Genomic DNA, 21,823 nt, shown 5'->3' on the forward strand with positions numbered 1-21,823 from the left:
GGCCTACTAAGCGCTGGACTTGGGGTCACTGCCGTCAGTGAGACGGTGAGGGGGAGGGCGGGGAGAGGGCAGCTCCCCAGGCCTCAGCCTCCCTCCCTCTCCGTGGTCCTCACTGGGGACCTGACCCTCCTCTTCTCCCTTCATCTGACTGCCCCACCCCCTCAGGTCATTCCTCGGTGCCTCCTCTCCAGGGAGGTCATATGCCCCCCAACCCCAAACCCTCTCCTTCCCTTCAATGTAGGTCGTGAAATCCCGCCTCCTTGGGAAGTGAGGCGCGAGCCCCCCGCCACGCCCTCTACACCCCACCTTCCCTCTGCAGGACCACCCCTGCCATGCTCATCTCATGAGCTCACTCAGGGGGGATCCCCTTGACCTGTCCACAGGTCACCTTCCCCCTTTCCCCCCTTCCCTCTTTATTTTTTAAAAAATATATTTTATTGATTTTTTACAGAGAGGAAGTGAGAAGAATAGAGAGTTAGAAACATCCATCAGCTGCCTCCTGCACGCCGTCCACTGGGGATGTGCCCGCAACCAAGGTCCATGCCCTTGACCGGAATCGAACCCGGGACCCTTCAGTCCGCAGGCCGACGCTCTGTCCACTGAGCCACACTGGTCAGGGCCCCCCTTCCCTCTTTAAAGGGTCTTGCCATGTGGGAGTCGGCGGTTCCGTGACACAGGCCCCGTGACATCCTGGAACTTCCAGCCGCTCCCTCGGGCCCCCTCTCCCTCTGTGGCTCTTTCTCCATTCCTTTCACATCCCCGGAGTTTCCCACCATCCCTTGCTGCCAGGGGAGGCCCGGCTGCCGTGGCAACAGCCATTCCCAGCACCAGAGGGTGAAGCCAGGGTGTGCAGAATGCCTCCTCGAGCGATTCCTCAAAAGCGAGGGTCCTCCCCTGTCACCCCAGCCCCAGCCCCGCGCCCCTCCCACGGGCAGGACAGAGGGTTGGGTTGGGACGGGTCCACCTCAGAGATGCAGCCGGCGGAGGGGAGCTGTGCTGAGGGGCAAAGAGGGGGCGCTGTGATGTCGGGTGGCGTAGGGAGGGGACCTGGTCCTGCCAGTTTCCAAAGGGGAGGCGGGACGGGGGCTGCTTTACAACCTGCAGCCCTGGCTGGTGTGGCCCAGTGGGTAGCGCGTCGGCCTGCAGACCGAAGGGTCCCGGGTTGGATTCCTGGTCCAGGGCACAGGCCCGGGTTGCGGGCTCGATCCCCAGTAGGGGGCGTGCAGGAGGCAGCCGATCCATGATTCTCTCTCATCGTGGATGCTTCTATTTCTCTCTCCCTCTCTCTTCCTCTCACGGACATCAATTTTAAAAATAAAAAAATAAAAAGGGAGATTCCGTCCTCGCCTCTCGGCATTGGTTCTGGTGGTGACGGGCGGCACGGGCGGCCACTTTCCGGGCGTCACGGCCACTTGGGCAACTTCCTCACATCCGTGGCCAACACCCTTTATTCACTCCATGGCGTTCCCATCTCCGGGTGGTCTTCTGAGGATGGATGGGCTGTTTCTCAAAACCCATCACAGCTCTCTGCGCACAGTGGGCTCGCAGGAATCCGCGGTGAATGACGAAAAGCCCGTCCCAGCTCTCTGCGCACAGTGGGCTCGCAGGAATCCGCGGTGAATGACGAAAAGCCCGTCACAGCTCGCTGCGCACAGTGGGCTCGCAGGAATCTGCGGTGAATGACGAAAAGCCCGTCCCAGCTCTCTGCGCACAGTGGGCTCGCAGGAATCTGCGGTGAATGACGAAAAGCCCGTCACAGCTCCCTGCACACAGTGGGCTCGCAGGAACCTGCGGTGAATGACGAAAAGCCCGTCTCAGCTCTCTGCGCACAGTGGGCTCGCAGGAATCCGCGGTGAAGGACGAAAAGCCCGTCCCAGCTCTCTGCGCACAGTGGGCTCGCAGGAATCCGCGGTGAATGACGAAAAGCCCGTCCCAGCTCTCTGCGCACAGTGGGCTCGCAGGAATCTGTGGTAAATGATGAAAAGCCCGTCCCAGCTCTCTGCACACAGTGGGCTCGCAGGAATCCGCGGTGAATGACGAAAAGCCCGTCACAGCTCCCTGCACACAGTGGGCTCGCAGGAATCCGCGGTGAATGACGAAAAGCCCGTCACAGCTCTCTGCACACAGTGGGCTCGCAGGAATCCGCGGTGAATGACGAAAAGCCCGTCCCAGCTCTCTGCACACAGTGGGCTCGCAGGAATCCGAGGTGAATGATGAAAAGCCCATCCCAGCTCTCTGCGCACAGTGGGCTCGCAGGAATCTGTGGTAAATGATGAAAAGCCCGTCCCAGCTCTCTGCACACAGTGGGCTCGCAGGAATCCGCGGTGAATGACGAAAAGCCAGTCACAGCTCTCTGCGCACAGTGGGCTCGCAGGAATCCGCGGTGAATGATGAAAAGCCAGTCACAGCTCTCTGCACACAGTGGGCTCGCAGGAACCTGCGATGAATGACGAAAAGCCCATCACAGCTCCCTGCGCACAGTGGGCTCGCAGGAATCCGCGGTGAATGACGAAAAGCCCGTCCCAGCTCTCTGCGCACAGTGGGCTCGCAGGAACCTTTGGTGAATGACGAAAAGCCCGTCCCAGCTCTCTGCGCACAGTGGGCTTGCAGGAACCTTTGGTGAATGACGAAAAGCCCGTCACAGCTCCCTGCACACAGTGGGCTCGCAGGAACCTTTGGTGAATGACGAAAAGCCCGTCCCAGCTCTCTGCGCACAGTGGGCTCGCAGGAACCTGCGGTGAATGACGAAAAGCCCGTCCCAGCTCTCTGCGCACAGTGGGCTCGCAGGAATCCGCGGTGAATGATGAAAAGCCAGTCCCAGCTCTCTGCGCACAGTGGGCTCGCAGGAATCCGCGGTGGACGACGACGGAGGAAATGATCGAGTGCGTGCCTCAGAGCAGATGTGTGGGGGAACGTAAACAGCCGTGACCTCCCGGAACCCGCGGGAGAGGCGGTGCAGCTGGTGAGCTGGAAGGGACGCCGGGCTCTGGGACGGGGTCCCAGCGGCGCTTCCTCTCCCTCCTCCGCTGCCCTGGGCCAGAGGGCGGCCGGCCGCGACCTCTCTTCGACCCTTGGAGGGAAGCCCCGGGTCTTCAGGGGAACGGCCGTGGCACCCGTCACAGCGGGGACCCTTTCCTCCCCGACAGCTGTGCTCTGCTCCGCTCAGAGGCGTGGGGGGCGTTTTCCCACACCCCCGGGGGAGACGGGGGCAAGAGCGGGCCAGGTGTCCCCGGGCGGCCCCAGCGGGAGCCTGAGCCCCCGTCTGCCACCTGGAGAGGGAAAGGGGCGGTGGGCACAGGCGTCCAACATGGAGGCTCCAGCGTGCTCACACCTCTGGGGGGGGCCGCCTCCTCCAGGAAGCCCTCCCGGATTGACCCGCCCGCTTCCTCCCCGGCCTAGTCACCACCTCCGCGCTCTGCCCGGGCGGCATCGGTCACGGAGACGTTGCTGTGGGCCCCGCGGGGCCCGGGCTCTGTCCCAGGAGGTGCCCCGAGCTCAGGGGTGTGGGATCAGAAGAGACGAGCTGTCCGCCTGTCTGATGGGGACCACGAGGCTCAGCAAACCGAAGGCCGTTGTCCGGCCAGCCCCTCGCCGCCGCCGCCGCCGCGGCCGCACAGCAGGGCTTCCTCCAGAAGCTCCCCGAAGGCCGCCGTCCGACCGGTCTTGTTGGGGAGCCGTAACGTTGCCCGTTCTCTCTGGGTGAGCTCCTTGGGGCCAAACACTTCAAGACAACGGCACCTGGACCCGGACCTGGGCCTGGACCCGAACCCGAACCGGCACCGGAACCAGCCGGGGACAGAACCTGGCCCTTTAACCACCCCCGTGACGCCGCCGGGCGCCTGGCTGCACCCGCTGTCTCTCTCTCTCTCGCTCGCCACCTCCGTGCTCTGAGAGTTTCTGTCAGGGTTTCGAACGAACGAACGAACGAGGCGTGCACTCGCCGAGCTGCGCCGCGGATCCGTCATCCGCGAGCGCTAATAGAATAATCGCTGGCAATTACCCGGCGTCTGAGGACGGCTGGTGGGCGTCAGGAGCGTTCCCTGGTGCGCGGGGCGGGCGTCCCGGTGCCGGTGAGAACCTCCCTGTCCCGCACCCCGACGTCACCCCAGAGGGAGCCGACCCCTCGGTGCTTCCTGCCCCCTGGAGCCCAGGGCCCGGGGCAGGAAGGGGGTCCCCGGACTGCGCCCACGTCTCTACCCCCCGCTCCCAAACCCACGAGACACGAAACCCTTCGTGGGGGCTTCAACGTGGAGTCCGCTCCCCGCGGGACAAGGAGGCAGGAGGGCGGCAGACCCGGGCGTGAGGCACGCAGCGGCCCCCGGGAGCGGCGGGCGGGGGCGGGCGCCTCGGCTGCTCGCGTTCCGATGAGGCAAGGCCCTCATACGTGTCACTCGCGCTCCCGCCAACGTGCCACCGAGTGGAAGTAATTAAGGATCCGTGTCAACCTCGGGCGGGCTTCCCCCGCCCCCGGCACGCGGCCTCGCACATGTGGGCACAGGCACGCCAGCCCGGCTCCCCGGCTTCCCAAGCGGAGACCCGACGGACGGACGGACGGACGGACGGACAGGCACTGCTCAGCACGGCCTGCGCCCCGGGGGGGTCGGGCAGGTGGGGGCCGCACAGCCAGGTGGACTCACAGGTGCGCTTACCGGGGGGCAGAGGCGGAGGGAGCAGCGGGTTGGGGGTGCCCCCGGGCATCCAGAGGTCCAGGCCAACGCCCTGCTGGCCGCCGGGCATCATGGGAAATCCTCTCCCTGCCCGTCAGCGCTTCTGCCTCATTTGGGTGCTCTGTCCAGGCCGATAAGTAGCAAAGCAGAGCCAGGCCGAGGACGGTCCCCCAAGGGCGCTGTCCCCCCCAGATGCCTGGATACTGCAGGGACCTTTGTCGGGAGACAGCTCGGAGGGAGACGGACCAGGTCCCCAACCCGGCCTTGGCCCCCCCCCCCTCGGCCCCCGTCCTTGGGGCTCCGTCTCCCCACATACCAATCAACAGCGCCAAGCTAGGGGACGGGGACCCCGCAGAGTTCCCAGTCCAGGAGGGAGGGGGTCTGAGCTACAGACGAGGGCAGATGCCCCCCCGGCGTCCACACACGGACAGGAAGCCACAGGATCCGCAGCGGGAGACGCGGCGCGTTATCATCTGCAACACGGAACCGACGCTCCAAGGTGCCCGGCTCTCCGACGACATCGGGGGACAAGCCCAGCCCCCCCACTTCGCCCCCGTGCTGCTGGTCACTGGGAGGCCTTCTGGGAGCCAACAGACTCTCCAGGGTGAGGTCGCTGGATGAACCCCGAGACGGTGACCTCCCTGAATGCAGGTCACAGTCTGATTCATCCCCTACCCCGCCCCCACCCCGCTTTTTTTAAAATTTATTTTTACTTTTAGAGGGAGGGGGAGAGAGAGAGAGAGAGAAGAAACATCCACGATGAGAGAGAATCATGGACCGGCTGCCTCCTGCACGCCCCCCATAGGGGATGGAGCCCGCAACCCGGGCATGAACCCTGACCGGGAATCGAACCCTGACCTCCTGGTTCATAGGTCGATGCTCAACCACGGAGCCACGCCGGCCGGGCCTGATTCACCTTTCACCCCAGTGGTGAGCTCAGTGCTGGGATAAGGCCAATAAGGCCAACCCTCCCTGACGGTCTGTTGACTGACTGACCGAACGAATGAATGAATGAATGACCGAACGAATGAATGAACGAATGAATGAGCCAGCCAGGCCCCGAGGGAAGTTCCTCCCGGTTCCCGGGGTGCCGGGCTCTCTGCCCCGCGGGGCCACACACTTTCAGTCGCACTGGCGAGGGGTCTCCCAGCAGACAAGCCTGGGGGGCCCCAGAGCCCCCCGTTGGCCGGATGACAATCCCCCCCCCCCCTTGGTTCGGGGGCGGCCAGTGGTTCCCGCCGCGTGGCGCACATAAGGAAGCGGTTACAGCGACAACGCGGCCGGGGTAAAAATAGGCATAGTTTCCCCGTGACCACACGCTCATTCCGAGGGTGTCGGGTGCCAGGAGGCCCCGCTTCCTGTGTCCCCTGCCGTGCCTGGCGCCCCCGCGTGCCCGGCTCCCCGCGTGCCCAGCTCCCCGCGTGCCCAGCTCCCCGCGTGCCCGGTCCCGGTGGGGGGCGGTGGGTCACCATCGCCCTCCCTCTCCTCCCCGAGTCACCGCCGCCTCCAGGCCCGAAGACGGCTGTGGGGGGGGGACCCCGTTCCCACGCCCCGCGGGACCCCCGACGACCTGCCCGGCAGAGGACAGTGAGGTCAGGCCGTGTCCCCTGCCCACTGGCCACCGTTCTCCCCTGACCATGAAGTGCTCGCCGCCCGGATGGGAAGGCTGAGCCCAAAGCTTACATGCCATTCGCAGCGGACGCCCCACCATGAAGAGATGGACCCCCCCCCCCAGGAGGAGTCCTTCCCCCCAGCACTCACCCACGCAGGAGACGCCGTCCTCCGTCCCGCCGGGGGGCGTGGAGTAGCCATCCACGGCGCAGCTGCCCCGGGGCGGGGGGCCGGGTTCAGGCTCCGTCTGCAACCTGCCGGACACAGAACGGGGGTCACGTGTGGCCTCGACGCCTCTCCACGGGCCGGGGGAACCCCTTAGAGCTTGGGGCCTGCACCCCTGTGCGTGCAGCCCGGAGGCTGCAGGTCTCTGGGCAAAGTTGGGCCGAGGAGAAGTGGGGCCTGACTCCAGTACACTCATTCACTCATTCACTCATTCATTCACTCACTCATTCATTCATTCATTCACTCATTCATTCACTCACTCACTCATTCACTCATTCATTCACTCATTCACTCAATCATTCATTCACTCATTGATTCACTCATTCACTCATTCATTCACTCATTCACTCACTCATTCATTCACTCACTCATTCACTCACTCATCCACTCACTCATCCACTCACTCATTCACTCACTCATTCACTCACTCATTCACTCACTCATTCATTCACTCACTCATTCATTCACTCACTCATTTACTCACTCACTCATTCATTCACTCACTCATTCATTCACTCACTCATTCACTCATTCACTCATTCATTCACTCATTCACTCACTCATTCATTCACTCACTCATTCACTCACTCATCCACTCACTCATCCACTCACTCATTCACTCACTCATTCACTCACTCATTCATTCACTCATTCATTCACTCACTCATTCATTCACTCACTCATTTACTCACTCACTCATTCATTCACTCACTCATTCATTCACTCATTGATTCACTCATTCACTCATTCATTCACTCGTTTGAGATGTCTACTGAGCCACGGGCCAGAGCTGGGCCTGGGATGCCCTCGGCACAGGCAGTGTCTGCCCGTGTAGAATAGCTCTATTCCGGGTCTCACACAGACGCCTGAGGCCAGCGCCCGATTCCCACATCGCCCACGGGGCTCGGGGATCTCAGGCCACGGTGGAGGCCCCGGGCTCTGTGTGTGTTACAGCCCATGCATCACGCAGGGACGAGCTCCCTGAGCCAAGGTCAGACTCCTCACGGAGCGAGGGGACCCCCGGACCCCCGGGCTGGCCCCGGTCCAGCAGGGAGGCAGGGAAGAAGCAGGGGTCGGCTCAGCGTGGGCCGCTCGACGCCCAGGAGGATGGGGGTGCTGGGCCGGTGGGGGCAGCAGCTCCCAAGTGCACACACAGGCCACTGGCAGGAACAAAGACGAGGAGCCTTCATTACAGGCAATTACCCTGGGCTCCGGGAGCGGCCGCCCGGCTCTCGCTGTCTCCGGCTAAATGGGCCCTTTGGCGGCTGGGCGGGCGGACGGGGGGGGAGGGCAGGGGCCCAGCAGGCAGGAGGGGAAACTGATGCTGGTCGCAGGGAGGGGCGGGGCCAGGGACCCTGCGCGTCTCCAGTGCTAGGAGATGGCTCTCTCTCGTTTTTATTTTTTCTTCTTTTTTAAAAATATATTTTTACTGATTTCAGAGAGGAAGGAAGAGGGAGAGAGAGCGATAGAAACATCCAGGATGAGAGAGAATCATGGATCGGCTGCCTCCCGCACGCCCCCCACTGGGGATGGAGCCCGCAACCCGGGCCTGTGCCCCGACCGGGAATCGAACCCTGGCCTCCTGGTTCCTAGGTCGATGCTCAACTTTTAAAGCAACAGGCTAACTTTTAAGTTGATCACGTTGTGTGGCCAGAGAATGATGTCAGAAACACCCGCATGGGCCCTGGCCGGTGTGGCTCAGTGGATAGAGGGTCGGCCTGCGGACTGAAGGGTCCCGGGTTCGATTCCGGTCAAGGGCATGGACCTTGGTTGCGAGCACATCCCCAGTGGGGGGTGTGCAGGAGGCAGCTGATGGATGTTTCTCTCTCATCGATGTTTCTAGCTCTCTGTCCCTCTCCCTTCCTCTCTGTAACAAAATCAATAAAATATATTTAAAAAAAACACCCGCCTGGCCCTCGGCAGGAAACAGGTCCCCCGCCCGCCCGTGTTGTGCCGTGATGTGCCGAGTAGGCAAAGCCTGACCCACAGCAGGTGGGCCACAACCGTGATGAGGCACGGGAGTCCTTTGTCGCCATGGTTACCGTCGCCATTATAATTATAATAATGTCAGGGCGGGGGAGGGGCCCTGACGGAGGGGTGCTGCGTGCGGAAGGCGGGCACCTCTCAGCCTCCCATCCACAGCCAGACCCCCAGGGCTCCCCCACTTCCCAGCTGTGTGGACAGTCCCGTCCGTGCTGGACGCTGGCCGCGGCTGGGAGAAAACCAGCAGCCCTACCGACAGCCGGGAAGGGGGAAGCGGAGGTCAGAGGGGAGGGGGGCGCTGCGGAGGGCGAGGGAGCCGTGGCTGAAGATCCCACGGGGCCGCTCGCAAGGGACCGGAGGGTCCGGAGAGCAGACGGAGGGACACTGGGGCCTCCAGAGGGACGGGGCGGGGGGGGGGGGGGCCGGGTCGGAGGAGGGGCAGGAGGTGAGCTCCCCTGGGAAGGGCCGTCCAGCACGGACCGTGACGGGGGCCGGCGGTGAGGACGGAGCGGGGGGAGCGGGGCCGGCAGGCTCACTCCCCGGGGAAGCCGGCCAGGACACCGAGGTGCCGGCGTGGGGAGCAGATTTCCACGAAAGCAGAGACCGGCGGCTCCCGGGCAGCAGATGGCGCGTCCTTGGCCAGGAGGCGGGCGGGACAGCCCGGCCTGGCCTTGGCAGAGCTGCCCACGGCCCCGGCTCCCGGCCCCGCAGGGTGAGCTGGGCTCCTGCCCGCCTGCCCGCCGTGCCTGGGGGTGTCCCCGGCCCGCACCCTCCCTCGCCCGAACCGTGACCAGAAGCCGGGGCCTGAGAGGGGCAGGGTCCCGGGGGGACAGAGAGACACCCCCTCACTCCCACGTCTGTCTGAAATGCAGCCAGGCCGGGTCCGCTGGGTGGCCCCGTTTGGGTTGCACGGAAATGTTCACAGGAGCCCATTCCGACCCCTTTGGAAAATGTCGGATTCTAAATATGGCTGAGACCCTGGCTGGTGTGGCTCAGTGGATAGAGCGTGAGCCTGTGGACTGAAGGGTCCCGGGTTCGATTCCCCGTCAGGGCACACGCCCGGGTGGCAGGCTCGGTCCCCAGTGTGTGGGGCGTGCAGGAGGCAGCCGATCCGTGATTCTCTCCCATCACGGATGTTTCTGTCTCTCCCTCTCCCTTCCTCTCCCTAAAAATCAGTAAAATATATACATTAAAAAAACAAAAAGCACAGGGCACCCTCTAAACGAGGCCTGCGTGCGGGTGGAGAGCGGTGGGACCCCAGGAACCAGCGACGGGGCCACGAGACCCCCTGGGCCTTCCCGACTCCTACGCGCCCCGTTGGCTTCTCGTGTGAGAGTGACCGTTTCCTGGGGACCCCACCCCCACCCCCCGACGCCCGTGCCGCCTCCGAGGCCCCCAGTGTCCGGGGAACGACGAACAAGCTTTTCTACGCCCAAAACGTGAGCGTCCCTCCTCCCAGGGGCGTACGGCAGCGCCCCCCCCCCCCCCCCCCCCCCAGCGAGGCAGGCCCGTCTGGAAGGCACTTCACGGGCATCTGCGTGTTTCCAGCCTGGACAACAGTCGCCCAGGTTTCGTCACGCGGGGCGACGTGTCCGGCCGTGCTGGGTTCCGTGAGTCATGGTCCCGGGCCCTCCCCCCAAAGTAGAAAAGGTAAATAAATACGGTCGAGTTGACTCAATGCGGTCAGCGGAGCCCGCGTTCTGTTTTCGTTGGAAAAGGCACGGTCGCCCCGAGGGTCTGCTTTCCGACGCCGTCAGCTTGGCCGCGTCGGGGGAGCGCGGGGCGGGCCGGCTGGTGACCCCGTCGCCACGCACCGGGGCCCGGCCGCCGCCACCTGCCACGGCGGCCGCCCCGTGGGACCACGTACGAAGCATGACGTGCTGTCTGTGGCATGCCGGGCGCAGAAGCAGACATGCACGTGGAGAGAGAGCGAGAGAGAGCGAGAGAGAGAGAGAGAGACGGACAGACAGACGGACGGACGGACAGGTGCAGGCATCGTGGGCCCCAGAGGAGGAGCCGTGAGGACGTCCCTCACCACGACCTGAAGGCCCGGGACCCACGGCAGTGACGCAGCCAGTCTCACCCACGTGGCCCCAGGTGAGCTCCCTACCTCCCTGCCCACCCCCCGACCCAGCTCGCTCCCAAGCCTCCCGGAGACGCCGAGGCAGGGTCCCAGCCCTTCCCGGGGAGAGACACGCCGTGTCAGGTCCCGCCCACCTGCCTCGGTGGCTCTGCAGCCCCCAGAGCTGAGAGAGAGCGGAGGGTGGGTGCGTTTCCCTTTTACGCTCCCCACCCCTTGACAGCACACAACCCCCAACTCCGAGGCCTGCCCTGCCCCTCCCTGCATGCTCTGGGCCCACCAGCCACTCACCATCAAGGGCCTTTTTTTATTTTTTTAAAGGAATTTTTTTAAAAAATATATATTTTATTGGTTTTTTACAGAGAGGAATGGAGAGGGATAGAGAGTCAGAAACATCGATGAGAGAGAAACATCGGTCAGCTGCCTCCTGCACACCCCCTACTGGGGATGTGCCCGCAACCAAGGTCCATGCCCTTGACCGGAATCGAACCCTGGACCCTTCAGTCCGCAGGCTGACGCTCTATCCAGTGAGCCACACCGGTTTCGGCAAGGAATTTTTTTTTTAATATATATATATATTTGATTTTAGAGAAGAAGGAAGAGGGAGAGAGAGATAGAAGCATCAATGATGAGAGAGAATCATGGATCGGCTGCCTCTTGCACACCCCCTACTGGGGACGGAGCCCACAACTCAGGCATGTGCCCTTGGCCGGAATCGAACCTGGGACCCTTCAGTCCGCAGGCCGACGCTCTATCCACTGGGCCAAACCAGCCAGGGCTTTTTAAAATATATAATATATTTCAGAGAAGAAGGGAGAGGGAGGGAGAGAAACATCGATCACGAGAATCATGGATCGGCTGCCTCCTGCACGCCCCACACGGGGGACCGAGCCCGCCACCTGGACACGTGCGTGTCCTGACCGGGAATGGAACGGAGACCGCGTGGTTCGTAGGTCGACGCTCGGCCCCGGGGCCACGCCGGCCGGGATCAAGGGCCCTCCCCGCTGCCGGCCCGGGCCCCGCCGCCCCGCTCACCTGTACTGGAACGGGGCCACGGTGGCCGTGATGGGAGGGCTGTGCTGATGGGCCGAGGAGAAGCTGATGGCCGCGGGGGCCGGCGAGGGGCGCCGGCTCTGCACGGGGCTGAGGGCCGGCGAGGAGGCCCCCGAGGCCGCCCCGGCGTCCAGCTCCGAAGACACAGAACTGGGGTAGCTCTTGTCTCTTCCGTCGATTCCCGGGCCGTGAGGAGGCCCGTGGCTGTCGGGGGCCCCTGGTGTTGGGGTTCCTCCGAGGGGGCTCGTCCGGGATGGGGGGCTCCTGCCCCGGGCCTGGCGGACGGGAATCCCTTCCCGGGCCCCCTTCCTCCGTCCCTGGGAGCCCTGTGTCTCCCCGGCTCTCCTGGGACCAGCCGGGCCGGGCTGGGCCGCCCTGGGGGTCACCCGGGGACTGCTCCATGGGGAGCCGCAGAGGCCGTCCGCACCCTCGGCCGACTCTCTCCCCGCCCCACCCGGCTTCGGGGAGCCTCGCCCCCCGGCGGCGGCCTTAGGGGAGGAGGCCCGGGGGTGCCCGGCGGCCTTGCCCAGCCTCGGGGAGGCCGCCCGCTGCGGGCTCAGGGCCAGGCCGGCCTGGCGCGGCCGCAGCTGGGGAGAGGCGCCCGGCGTGTGGGTGCGGGTCTGCGAGGCGGCCCGGGGCACGGGGATGGAGGAGGCGAAGTGCGGGCGGCTGGCGGCGTTCACGTTGGCCATCCCGTTCACGGTCAGCGGCGCGGGCTGCTGTCCTGCGGAGAGAGGAGGGAGAGGGACCGTGAGGCGCTGCTCCCCGGCTTCCGTCCCTGGGCGTCGAGAGGGGACTTGGGGCCCGGCCGGCGTGGGATCCAGCCCCCCACCCCCCAGCCCTTCCCGTGCCGCGGGCAAGGACTCCCAGCACCGAGCGGCCAGGAACTCGGGGTGATCCTGCAGCTGGGGAACGCCGAGCCGAGGTCGGACCCAGACAGTCTGGCTCCAGCCTGCACTTGTGACTCCCCTGCCCCGATGCTCCCCCTGAATACCCAGCCCCCGTCCCCCCCGTCCTTCCACCCCCACCCCAGCCTTTGAGCCCCGGGCATCTGGCTCCAGCCCATCGGGGGGGGGGGGCAAATGGAGGCTGCGGCTCAGGGCACAGCCAGCCCAGAGCCAGGAGGTGCTTCGGGTGCCAGCTCCCTCGGCTCTGAGGGGGGCGGGGGGGAGGGGAGGGGAGGGGAGGGGAGGGGAGACAGCACTGTCCACCCAGGTCCCTCCCAGGGGGGGCGGGCACAGCCCTGGTGCTGATGGACAGCTCCCCCTGCTGGGGCCCTTCGAGGGGCCGCGTCTGTGTATGGGGTCAGGGGGTCAGGGGCCCGTTCCCCAAGGTCAGAACAGCGTCACCCCAGCATCGAGAGGCTGGAGACACTTTCCTAAAAAGCTGAAGAAAGAAAAAGAAAAGAAAAGAAAAAAGTCTCTCCCGGCTGGCGTGGCTCCGTGGTTGAGCGTCGACCTGTGAACCAGGAGGTCAGGGTTCGATTCCCGGTCAGGGCTCAGGCCCGGGTTGTGGGCTCCATCCCCAGTAGTGGGGCGTGCAGGAGGCGGCCGATCCAGGATTCTCTCTCCTCATGGATGTTTCTCTCTCTCTCTCTCCCTCTCCCTTCCACTCTGAAGTCAATAAAAATAGATTAAAAATAAGAAACAAAAGTCTGGAGGGTCCTTGCTCGCTGGGTCCCAGGCCTCCCCCGCGGGCGCGTCATCCACCTCCCCGGGGGCGTATCCCCCGGCTTTGAAACAGGAAGAAGCCGTTCCAGGCGAAGGGCGGAGTGTCTGGCTCCGGCGCAGGCGAGTGTGGGGACAAGGACACGGCCCTGGCGCCCTCGCCCCTCCCCCCCCGGCTCACCCCACCCTCGCCCCTCAGTGCAAACCCAGCTGCTTCCCAGCTGAGGTCCCGAGTCCGTTCCTGAACCCTGGGCTCGCTCCTCCTCCATCCAACGGGGACAAGGGTGATAATAACAGAGCCTCCGTACGGAGCTGCGATCGGGGTCCAGTTATTACAGGAACAGCAGCCCGGCCGGGACAGGGTGGGCGTGGCCGAGGGCACAGAGCCATGGCGATGGCGATGGCGATGGCGATGGCGATGGCGGGGAGCTGAGGAGACCAGGGCTGGGCAGGGGGAGGGGCGCGGCCCAGGCCAGGGAGTGAGTGAGTGGCGGGTCCTCCCGGAAGCCCAGGCCTCCGCCCTCGCCCTCGGGGACGCCTTTAGCCTGAGACCCGCACACCCGCTCCCCTCGGCCGGACGGCAGCCGGTCCTCGGAGGAGAGACAGGACGGGCCGCGGGCATCTCAGGCGACGGAATCAGGTCGGCGTCCTGGCGTGGACAGCGCGTGAGGGAGCCAGGACCGCGCTGCCACCTGTCCCACCGGCCCGGCCTGTCCCCCCGAGGGCGGCACTGCCCAGGCCTGCGTCCCAGGGCGGCCCCTCACCGTGCGTCCCGGGGCTGGTGCCCCCGCCTTTTCTTTCCTTTTCTTTTTTTTTTAAATAGAGCTGCCATATGATCTAGCAATTTTTTAAAATATATTTCATTGATTTTTTACAGAGAGGAAGGGAGAGGGATAGAGAGTCAGAAACATCGATGAGAGAGAAACATCGATCAGCTGCCTCCTGCACGCCCCCTACTGGGGATGTGCCCGAAACCAAGGTCCATGCCCTTGACCGGAATCGAACCGGGGACCCTTCAGTCCGCAGGCCGACGCTCTATCCACTGAGCCACACCAGTTTCGGCTCTTTTCATTTTTTAAAAAAGATTTTTATGGATTTCCACGAGGAAGGGAGAGAGAGAGAGAGAGAAACATCCATGATGAGAGAGAATCATGGGTCGGCTGCCTCCTGCACGCCCCACACTGGAGATGGAGCCCGCAACCCGGGCCTGTGCCCTGACCGGGAATCGAACCCTGACCTCCTGGTTCCTAGGTTGATGCTCCACCCCTGAGCCACGCCGGCCGGGCAGAGCCTGGCGTTCTAAGTGCCCAGGCCCCTGGGGAGGTGCCCCCGCCGTCAGCCCAGGGGGCACCCTGTCTCATTTCCTCTCTCCCCGTCATTACTTCCTCGGGCCGGGGTTCCTGGGGGGTCTGGTTTCCCCAGCAATAGCTCAGATTCCAGATGGGCCCGGAGCTGACGGAGGGGGCGGGAAGGAGCCGGCGGGGCCTTGGGGGTGGGGTGGGGGGGCTCATGGCAGACACGGAAACCGGAGCCGAAGGGGACCCCCGGGCCGCGGGCCAGGTGACCGCTCTCCCTGCAGGCCTGTCAGCTCCGTCCTCTCACACCTGATGATTACTCTCCTCCCTCAGCTGGAATCCCGCCCCGGCCCCCCCGCCCCGCCGTGTTCTTCCCCGATGGGTTTTCCAGGCAGCAGACGGCGGAGGGCCGCTCACCGCCCCCACGTCCGTCCCAGGCCCCCAAGTCCAGGGCGACCGGGACCTCCAGCTCGGAGACCCTGCCAGCGACAGTGTGAGGCCCGGTACCTGCCTGGAGGGCCCGGCCGGCGTGGCTCTGTGGCTGAGCGTCGACCTAGGAACCAGGAGGTCAGGGTTCGAGTCCCAGTCAGGGCGCATGCCCGGGTCGTGGGCTCGATCCCCGGTAGGGGGCGTGCAGGAGGCAGCTGATCCAGGATTCTCTCTCATCATGGATGTTTCTATCTCTCTCTCCCTCTCCCTTCCTCTCTGAAATCAATAATAAATATACATATATATATATTTTTTTTAAAAATAAATGTTTAAAAGTAAATAAATAGCCCTAACCGGTGTGGCTCAGTGGATAGAGCGTCGGCCTGCGGACTGAAGGGTCCCGGGTTCGATTCCGGTCAAGGGCATGTACCTTGGTTGCGGGCACATCCCCAGTGGGGGGCGTGCAGGAGGCAGCTGATGGATGTTTCTCTCTCATCGATGTTTCTAACTCTCTCCCCTCTCCCTTCCTCTCTGTAAAAAAAAAATCAATAAATTACATTTAAAAAATAAAAATAAAAAGATAAAAGTAAATAAGTAAAAATAAACAAAACCGCCCGTGGCTCCCGTCCTTGGCCCTGGCACGCATGTCCCCAAGCTGGAATCTCTTGCTCTACCCGCAGTCCGTCCAGCACCTGCCTGGGTGACTCATGGGGGCTTTGGTTTAGGAAACGTTTGTGGCACCTGCCGGGGACCGCACCCGTGTCCCGACATCCGGGCCCTCGCCTCCCCCCGCCTCCTCCCACCTCCCAACGTTCCCCCATCTCTTTGGGCCACCCTTGTCGTCATGGAGACGCGAACACAATGGGGCAGGTAGGAAGCCGGCTGCCTGGCAACGGGATGCGGGAGGTACAGGATTGGCTGCCGGGGCCCACGGAGCAGGACGGCTGGAGGGAAGGTGGGGAAGCGGGAACACCCTGGGGGGACGGGCGGGCGGGGAGAGAGGCAGAGACGGGACCTGGGTGAAGAGGAAAAAAAGAAAGAAAGAAACGGGAAGCCGGAGGAGAGAACTGGGGGGCCCCGGCTACCGTGCGCATCTGCTCTGAGGCGGACGCCCTCGCGGAGAGCGAGGAAGCGAAACAAACACACGGAGACGTGTTTTCGTAGCTGTGTTCACAGGGCGCAGGGCGGGCGGGGAGCCGCGCAGAGAGGCTCCTGAGCGGCAGGCCGGGAAGAGTCTGCCGGGAGACCCACGCCGTGGGGGGAGCCCGCGCTCCCGTCAGCCCTGGGCGTGAACCGCCGCTCCGCCCACTCCTTTTAAAATATATATATATTTTTTATTGATTTCAGGGAGAGGAAGGGAGAGGGAGAGAGAGAGAGACATCCATGAGGAGAGAGAGAGAGAATCATGGATCAGCTGCCTCCTGCACGCCCCCCCACTGGGGTTGGAGCCCCCAACCCGGGCCTGTGCCCTGACCGGGAATCGAACCCTGAACTCCTGGTTCATGGGTCGATGCTCAACCACGGAGCCAGGCCGGCCGGGCTCAAGCCTTTCTTCGTTAATAACGTGGCTTCGCCTACACCAGTGACGGGCAACCTTTTGAGCTTGGCGTGTCAAACTTCGCCAAAACACTGAGCATGACTCGGGTAGCGTGTCACTTTGAGGAAAAAACATCATTTCGCCATATTTATAGTTTAAATAACATAAATGTATAATTGTCACACGTAATTGTATTTAATAAACCTCAGCGGCCGCGTGCCATCGGAAATGGCTACGCGTGTCAGCGCTGACACGCGTGTCATAGGTTCGCCATCACCGGCCTGCACGTTCAGCTCAGACATTCCAACATCACCTCCTCCAGGAGGGCGGCCCTGACCTGCACCAGCTCATCCGCCAACAGGGCTCCTCGGCTCGGCTCCCACGCTGCCCTCACTGAGCTTGGGCTGCTGGCACCTCCTAGACGCTCCGTAGCTGCAGGAGCAACCTGACGCCCCGACGCCCCCCCCCCCACACCCCGCGCTCTGCAGACGGCTGCACCCTGCTCCCCGGTGGTGGTGTCGGGGTGGAGGGGGGTGCGGGGCGGAGGAGGGGGTGCAGACTGCCCAGGAACGGAGGCAGCAGGGAGGGCTGGGGGAGGAAGCCAGTCACAGCCAGGCAGGACGCGTCCCCACCAAACAGGAAGCAGGTGGGGGGCTGGGCAGAGCTTCCGGAGACGTGATGGGAGGGGGAGGGCCGGGCCCTCAGCTGGACTGGCCGCTGGTCCGGCCACGGATCCTGCTCAGCCTCAGCCCACGGGAGCGAGGGGGGCTGAGGGGGGCTGCAGGGGAGCTGAGGGGGGCTGAGGGGGGCTCCGTATCCTGCAGGGAGGTGTCCGCGGCTCCTCTCCGCCCGCTCTAACCAGAGGCCCCAGGGGCACGTTAGGAGGTGATGTGATAGCTTTGTGGTTTCCAAGGCGAGACAGCCACAGGGCCCCCCGCAGGACAGCTCAGCCATAGAGCCCCCCGCAGGACAGCTCAGCCACAGAGCCCCCCAGAAGGACAGCTCAGCCACAGGGCCCCCCGCAGGACAGCTCAGCCACAGGGCCCCCCAGAAGGACAGCTCAGCCACAGGGCCCCCCGCAGGACAGCTCAGCCACAGGGACCCCCATAGGACAGCTCAGCCACAGAGCCCCCCACAGGACAGCTCAGCCACAGGGCCCCCCCACAGGACAGCTCAGCCACAGGGCCCCCAGAAGGACAGCTCAGCCACAGAGCCCCCCAGAAGGACAGCTCAGCCACAGGGCCCGCAGAAGGACAGCTCAGCCACAGAGCCCCCCAGAAGGACAGCTCAGCCACAGGGCCCCCAGAAGGACAGCTCAGCCACAGGGCCCCTCACAGGACAGCTCAGCCACAGAGCCCCCCAGAAGGACAGCTCAGCCACAGGGACCCCCAGAAGGACAGCTCAGCCACAGGGCCCCCCAGAAGGACAGCCGAGCGGCTTTGGAGGGAGGCGGGAGGGCTGGGGAGACTCCGTGGGAGGTGTTTGGACGAGACAGGTTGGTGCAATCAGAGGAATGGCGCCTCGGACTGATGGAGGCTGGGAAGCCGGGGTAGAGGCCGAGAGAGTGCAGGAGGCCTGACCCCGTTGCTGCTCCAGCCCACCGCTTGGCTCAGCGGTTGAAGGTTGACCTATGAACCAGGAGGTCAGGGTTCGATTCCCGGTCAGGGCACATGCCTGGGGTGTGGGCTCAATCCCCAGTGGGGGGCGTGCAGGAGGCAGCCGGTTCATGGTTCTCTCTCAGCGTGGATGCTTCTCTCTCTCTCTCCCTCTCCCTACCTCTCTGACATCAATAAAAAGACACGGAATCTGGCCCCTGCTCAGCACCTCCCCCAGCGGGAAGCTCTGGGTCCCACGGGGACAGGGACATGTCTGGTGCCCAGGGTCTCTGTCCCTGGAGCAGAGGGGGGCGGGGGGGGGGGCAGCCAGCACCTTCCCCAGAGGCCTCCTTCCGGCCTGTGGTTTCAGCAGGCTCCGTGCTGGACAGCTCCCAGCTCAGAGGCGCCAGGGCCCAGGGCCCAGGCTGGCGCTACCTTCTCTCCAGGCCCTGCCCCAGGCCCTGCCAGCCAGGCTGCTGAAGAGGGCAGGGCCAGCCCCCACCCTCACCCACAGCCGCTCACCCACAGCCCCTCACCCACAGCCCCTCACTCGCCTCCCACGTGTCCCAGACAGAATCCATTTCCCATCCTCTCTCGAGGGACCATGCCCGCCTCCCTCCTTCCCTTCGTAGCAACCAGACCCTCAGCTGCCCTGGGCCCCGAGGGGCCAGGCTTCAGCCCGTCCGTGCTGAAGGGGGGCCCCCCAGCGGCTCTGCCTCTGGCCCCCGAGGGGTCCTCCAAGGAGTCTGCTCCCAGAGCTCTCTGCAAGCCAGCTCCCCGCCCTCCCGCAGCCTCACCAGCCCCCAGGCAGCCGGGGGACCTCCCCATCCCATCCCATCCCATCCCATCCCATCCCATCCCAGCAGTCCCTGCTCCTTCCCACAGGTGGGCCTCCCCCTTCCTCGGGGGGAGAGGGGGCTCTGTCACAGCCTGTCCCCCCACTGCTCAGCCTGACCCTGAGCCTGTGGCCCCCCTGGAGGGTGGCCCTGTGCCCCCCTGGGGCCGTGCAGGGAAGGCAGGCCGGAGTTTGGGGGAGGGTGACCCCGTCTTCCGCCCCCCTTCCCTCTGGCTCACTGTGGGGTGGGGTGGGAGGGAGAAGGGGGAGCCCAGCTCTCAGGCCAGGGGAGGTGTCACACCTGGGGTGGGTCCAGGGTGGGGCTGGGGGTCTCCCTCTAGCCCAGAGCCCAGCAGGCAGGCGGCAGAGCTGCAGGGGGTGGGGCTACATCTGCATACATTTGCATACATTTGCATAAGCCCGTCTCCCAGGGCCCCTGGCTCCCATCCCCTCCCTGCTTAGGCTGGGAGTATGGGGGCCACGGAGCCCCTGTTCCCTCCTCGCCGCCTGACAAAGAGGCCTCAGGCACACACACCCCCTCGTCTGACAGCATCTGACAGCCTGTCACTCACGGTTCAGGGGTGACAACTACACAGCCCCCCGCCCCCCTCCCCGCCGGGACCGAGGTGCTGGGAGGGAGACACGGATCAGAGAGGAGCCCTGGAGCCTCACGGAAGAGAAGGAGGAGAGAGCTGGACCCCGAGAGCCCCATCCTGTCCCCAGGCACCCACTGGGCCCCAGTGAGAGGGGCCGGGCCGAGCACGGAAAACACGGGCGCAGGTCGGGGGGTGCTGAGTGCGCAGAAAAGACCGCAGCAGCCGGCCGGCGTGGCCCAGGGGCTGAGCGTCGCCCTAGGAACCTGGAGGTCACAGTTCGATTCCCGGTCAGGGCACCTGCCTGGGCTGTGGGCTCAATCCCCAGGAGGGGGTGTGCAGGAGGCAGCCGAGCGGTGATCCTCTCTCATCATGGCTGTTTCTCTCTCTCCCTCTCTCTTCCTCTCTGAAATCCATAAAAATATTTTTTTTAAAAAAAAGAAAAGGGAGCAGAAGGGTTAGGGCGTGCCTGGGGTCAGGGGTGAGTCAGTTCCCTACACCTCGCTGCACCCAGCACCCCGGGGCCCCACCCCTGCCGCCCAGTCCCAGGGGGCAAGGGGCCTGGCTGACTCAGCGGGCGGGCGAGGCCCCGCCCAGCTCCCCGCAGCCCTTCCTCAGGCATCCGCACCCGGGTCGGGTCGGGTCGGGTCGGGTCGGAACCAGCAAGGCCAGGCCCCAGGGGCTGCCGGAAAGGTTGGGAGGGATGGGACGCTCCCAGGCACGACGGGATGGTGGTTTTCAGCGACCGTACACGTCTGTACAACTCACGGCATCGTGTCTCCTGGGAGGGACGCCTCCCCGAACCCCGGGCACACGCGAAGGCAGGCGGGGACTTCCTGGCAGCCAGTGAGGCTGCAAACTGCAAAACGCAAGCCCCCACCCCCCACCCCGGGCAGTTGGAGGTGCCGACCCGCCAGGCCCACCCCGACCCCGGCACCGCCGTCTGCTCAGCGACTCGCACGCCGTCTCTGCCGCGCTCTGACGCTCTGACCGTGGGAGGGCCGTTAGCCGGGGACACGGGCTCGAGAAAACCGACCACCTGAGCAGCGTCTCATTCACTTCCAGGCTTCCCGGGGCAGGAGGGGAAAGACTCCCAGGCTCAGGAAGGCCAAGGTCAGGCCAAGGTCGGCCCAAGGTCGCCCAGTGGGTCTGAGAGCCAGGCCGGGCTGGCTCGGGCCTTTGGCTCTGGCCCCGGCAGGAAGGGGTTACCGCCGCCCCCGCTGGCGCCTGCAGGTGCCCGTCTCCAGAAAGGCCCTCAGCCGGCCGCGCGGACGACGGCGACGGGCACGGGAGATAAGGAGCGTTCTGTCCGAATGGCGGCCGAGAAACAGGGCCGCTTGTTGGGGGGCTCGGACAATGGGCACAGCTGGGGCGCAGGGCTGCTGAGCTGGGGACGGGCCTGAACCCCCCCCCACCCCCCCACCCCCCGCCGCCGTCTCCTCTCCCACAGACTCAGGAACCAGCGTCGGGCCGGGCCGGGGCTCACAAAGAAATCAGAGGGTGGGAGGGCTGGGGACCCCCACACAGGCTCAGCCCCAGAGGTCACACAGCCCTGAAGAGCAGACGCCAGAACTCGAACCCAGCACATCTGAGCCGCTACAGGATCACGGCCCCCCAGCATCTCTGGGACGGAGCCAGCCATGGGCTGGGCGGGACTGGGCCGCCTGGAGACTGGGTGGGCCCAGGGCTGGGTCCGGGCGGCCGGCGGTCTGTGGACAAGCTCCCCCGATCCCCCCCCCCCCGGCAGGGTGGGCAGAGGCGGCCCCCGGAGATAGGGGCTCTCGGGGGCAGTGCAGGCCACACAGAGGGCCGTGCCCAGGGCGGGCGGCCACGTCTGGAGCGGCCACAGGGCAGCGGGCAGGAGACAATCGGGCCTCCCTCTGCCGTTACGCAGCGTCCAGGCTGAGCTGGAGAAGGAGCATGTGACGGAGAGGCGGGGGGGAGGGCGCGCACGAGGGAGGATCACAGATCTGCTCAGGACAGTGCGGGAAGAGCTGGCCCAGGGCAGGGCTGGGCAGGGGCTGGACACACACGCACATGCACACATACACGCACACATGCACATTCACATGTCAGATCCACATATGCACACACCAGCACGTATGCACATCCACACAGGTACAAACACACACATGCATATCCACATAACAGACCCACATATGCACATGCCAGCACGCACACACGTGTACACATGCGTGCAATGCACACGAGCACATACATGCACGTATGTGCACATATAACACATGCACGCAA

The 21,823-nt window shown here is 64.6% G+C and overlaps 1 protein-coding gene across 4 annotated transcripts in view; it reads right to left on the reverse strand.

Annotated features, from left to right (window-relative positions):
* NAV1 (neuron navigator 1) overlaps positions 1-21,823 on the reverse strand; it is a 112,129-nt gene that overhangs the window by 76,730 nt on the left and 13,576 nt on the right. For all 4 annotated transcript variants that reach the window (XM_054713135.1, XM_054713134.1, XM_054713133.1 and 1 more), the window contains exons 2-3: positions 11,602-12,343; positions 6,429-6,532 (exon numbers count right to left, since the gene is read on the reverse strand). In XM_054713135.1, coding sequence (XP_054569110.1) covers positions 6,429-6,532; positions 11,602-12,311 — 814 coding nt within the window. In that variant the 5' untranslated portion in view covers positions 12,312-12,343. The remainder of the gene's footprint in view (positions 1-6,428; positions 6,533-11,601; positions 12,344-21,823) is intronic.

Source organism: Eptesicus fuscus, chromosome 24, assembly GCF_027574615.1.
Source record: "Eptesicus fuscus isolate TK198812 chromosome 24, DD_ASM_mEF_20220401, whole genome shotgun sequence".
NCBI lineage: Eukaryota > Metazoa > Chordata > Mammalia > Chiroptera > Vespertilionidae > Eptesicus > Eptesicus fuscus.